The sequence below is a fragment of the Mizuhopecten yessoensis genome, unplaced genomic scaffold (genome assembly GCF_002113885.1).
Source record: "Mizuhopecten yessoensis strain PY_sf001 unplaced genomic scaffold, ASM211388v2 scaffold3621, whole genome shotgun sequence".
NCBI classification, from domain to species: Eukaryota; Metazoa; Mollusca; class Bivalvia; order Pectinida; family Pectinidae; genus Mizuhopecten; species Mizuhopecten yessoensis.
The window spans coordinates 265,774-267,828 of NW_018405136.1; the positions used below are offsets into that span (position 1 = coordinate 265,774).

At 39.6% G+C, this 2,055-nt stretch overlaps 1 protein-coding gene across 1 annotated transcript in view; it reads left to right on the forward strand.

Moving 5' to 3' along the window:
• LOC110447813 overlaps positions 1-2,055 on the forward strand; it is a 37,345-nt gene that overhangs the window by 8,736 nt on the left and 26,554 nt on the right. The window contains exons 2-3 of the mRNA XM_021493752.1: positions 101-705; positions 1,102-2,013. Of these exons, the coding sequence (XP_021349427.1) occupies positions 272-705; positions 1,102-2,013 (1,346 nt within the window). The 5' untranslated portion in view covers positions 101-271. The remainder of the gene's footprint in view (positions 1-100; positions 706-1,101; positions 2,014-2,055) is intronic.

A 2,055-nucleotide genomic window follows, 5' to 3' on the forward strand; every position in this document is an offset into this window, starting at 1 on the left:
AACAAAAACCCTAAATAGATAAATATATTATTGTAACAACATTGACTTATTTTATTGTTCCACATGACTATGTGTTAAACGTTTATTCGGATATTTTCAGGTGAAACGTTATGAAACAGGGCTTCTGAAGAGATTTGATACAACGACGAGTAACAACGACTAAATTAAACGCAATGGATGTTACATAGACGTAAACTCATTTACATTAGGCATAGACTCTTCCAAGCAAAGTCTGAGATTGATTTTGATTTAATCAGATAGCGAAAACATAATGGCATCTGTGAGTTCCATCAGATCTAAAGAATGGCGCGCTAAGCGTAAAGATGATGCAGAATATTGGGAACAAGAGCGAAAACGAAAACGGAAGGCAAGACAGTCATGTTCCGAAGAGAAGAAACAGCATGACAGGGAATTGAGTAAGAAAAGACAGAAGAGATTTCGGGAACGTAAGAAGTCGGCAAAGTGCAATGTTACATTTTTGCCATTGGATATATCAACTGTTAACGACGGAGGTAGGGTACCAGCTATTTCTGATGATGTGAGATCTTCTGGAGAGTTTGGTATACTATCAGTGTCGAATCCTAACACATTCCATGTTAGTATGGATACAGATTTGGATAAGGGACCAGGAGATAGTGTTTGCGAATCAGCCGAAATCGAGGAAGAAGGTGGTCCTGTGTTTCTCTATAACGTCGATGGTAACAAGTAAGTATTTGGCAGTTAACATTGTGCATGATGTGAGAGAAAAACATTAAATTTAACTATGCATATTTCAACTGCCTAACTGTCATTACCGATTCCTGTTCATGCACTCATATCAACGAAGCGGCTGATCCTAGTACCCTGTTTTTTAAGCTCTCACCCATTTCACTCCATCCCCTGTACTCCTCACCGTCAACATGAATGTAAATAAGATGTAAGGATCATTGGTTGAAATTTTTAAAAGAAGTCGTACATTTTTAACGATCTTCCTCCTTGGTCTTTGATTGATGACACTGCATATAAGTTTGTAACTCTTAACTTTCCGAGCTTCGTATGAAGTTTTCACCACCGCTCATATGCAGGATAGTGCACAGTTATACCTGCTATTTATACTTACAGCTGGCACAAGAAAAGCAAACCGTTGACCGAACAGTGTGGCAATAAAGGAGCTGAAGGCATGGCGTCTATTTCTGTTACTGGTGGCGAAGGAAGAGAAGCATATTTTAAAAGAATACAAGCTTCATTGTCTGAAGTGGAGGACTTTGATTTGTTACAAATGAAGTGTAATGAATTCTCACATCAAATCGAAGAAATGTACCCTATAGAAAATCTCCCAACACTGGACGTGACGGGATATCAATTGGATAATGTCGCATCCAGCTTGTATCCACACGAAGATGCACCTGATGATTTTGTTCCCATCAGAACAGTTGGCGATGGAAACTGTCTGCCACGAGTCGGCAGTTTGTTCGCTTTTGGAAATGAAAAACACCATAATGAAATAAGAGTCCGGATGTTCATAGAACTGTGTCGATATGAACATTATTACTTAGATGATTCTTATCTAAAAAGAGGAACAGAACAAGGACTAGTCAATATTTCAAAGACTCTGGCATTGTTTTCAGATGTGTTTGTCCCACATGAAGAAGACGGAGTCCGGCTTGCTTTTCGGCAATATGTGAAAAATATATTGAAGACGAACAGCTTTAATGGTATGTGGAGCATATTTGCACTATCTAGCGTTCTTGGTGTGCAAGCATTGTCAATATACCCATCATATGGTGGGTACAATGTGAGACCAGATCTCCACCGTCTGGTCATGCCTCGAGTGTTTCGACAGGAGAAAAGTAAAACCGTCCATATCATGTGGACAAGCACACACGGAAAGCAAGTTGAGCCCAAGTCATGGACTCCAAATCATTTTGTCGCTGTTCTTCCAACACTCGATAGAAGACCTACACCAAGAGAAAATGATGACTTACCAATGCAACACGAGCAATCAGGATCGCAACCTATAACCGACTCAATCAGGTAAGGTTTTTAACACCGATAATTCCAACAACCATAGATACA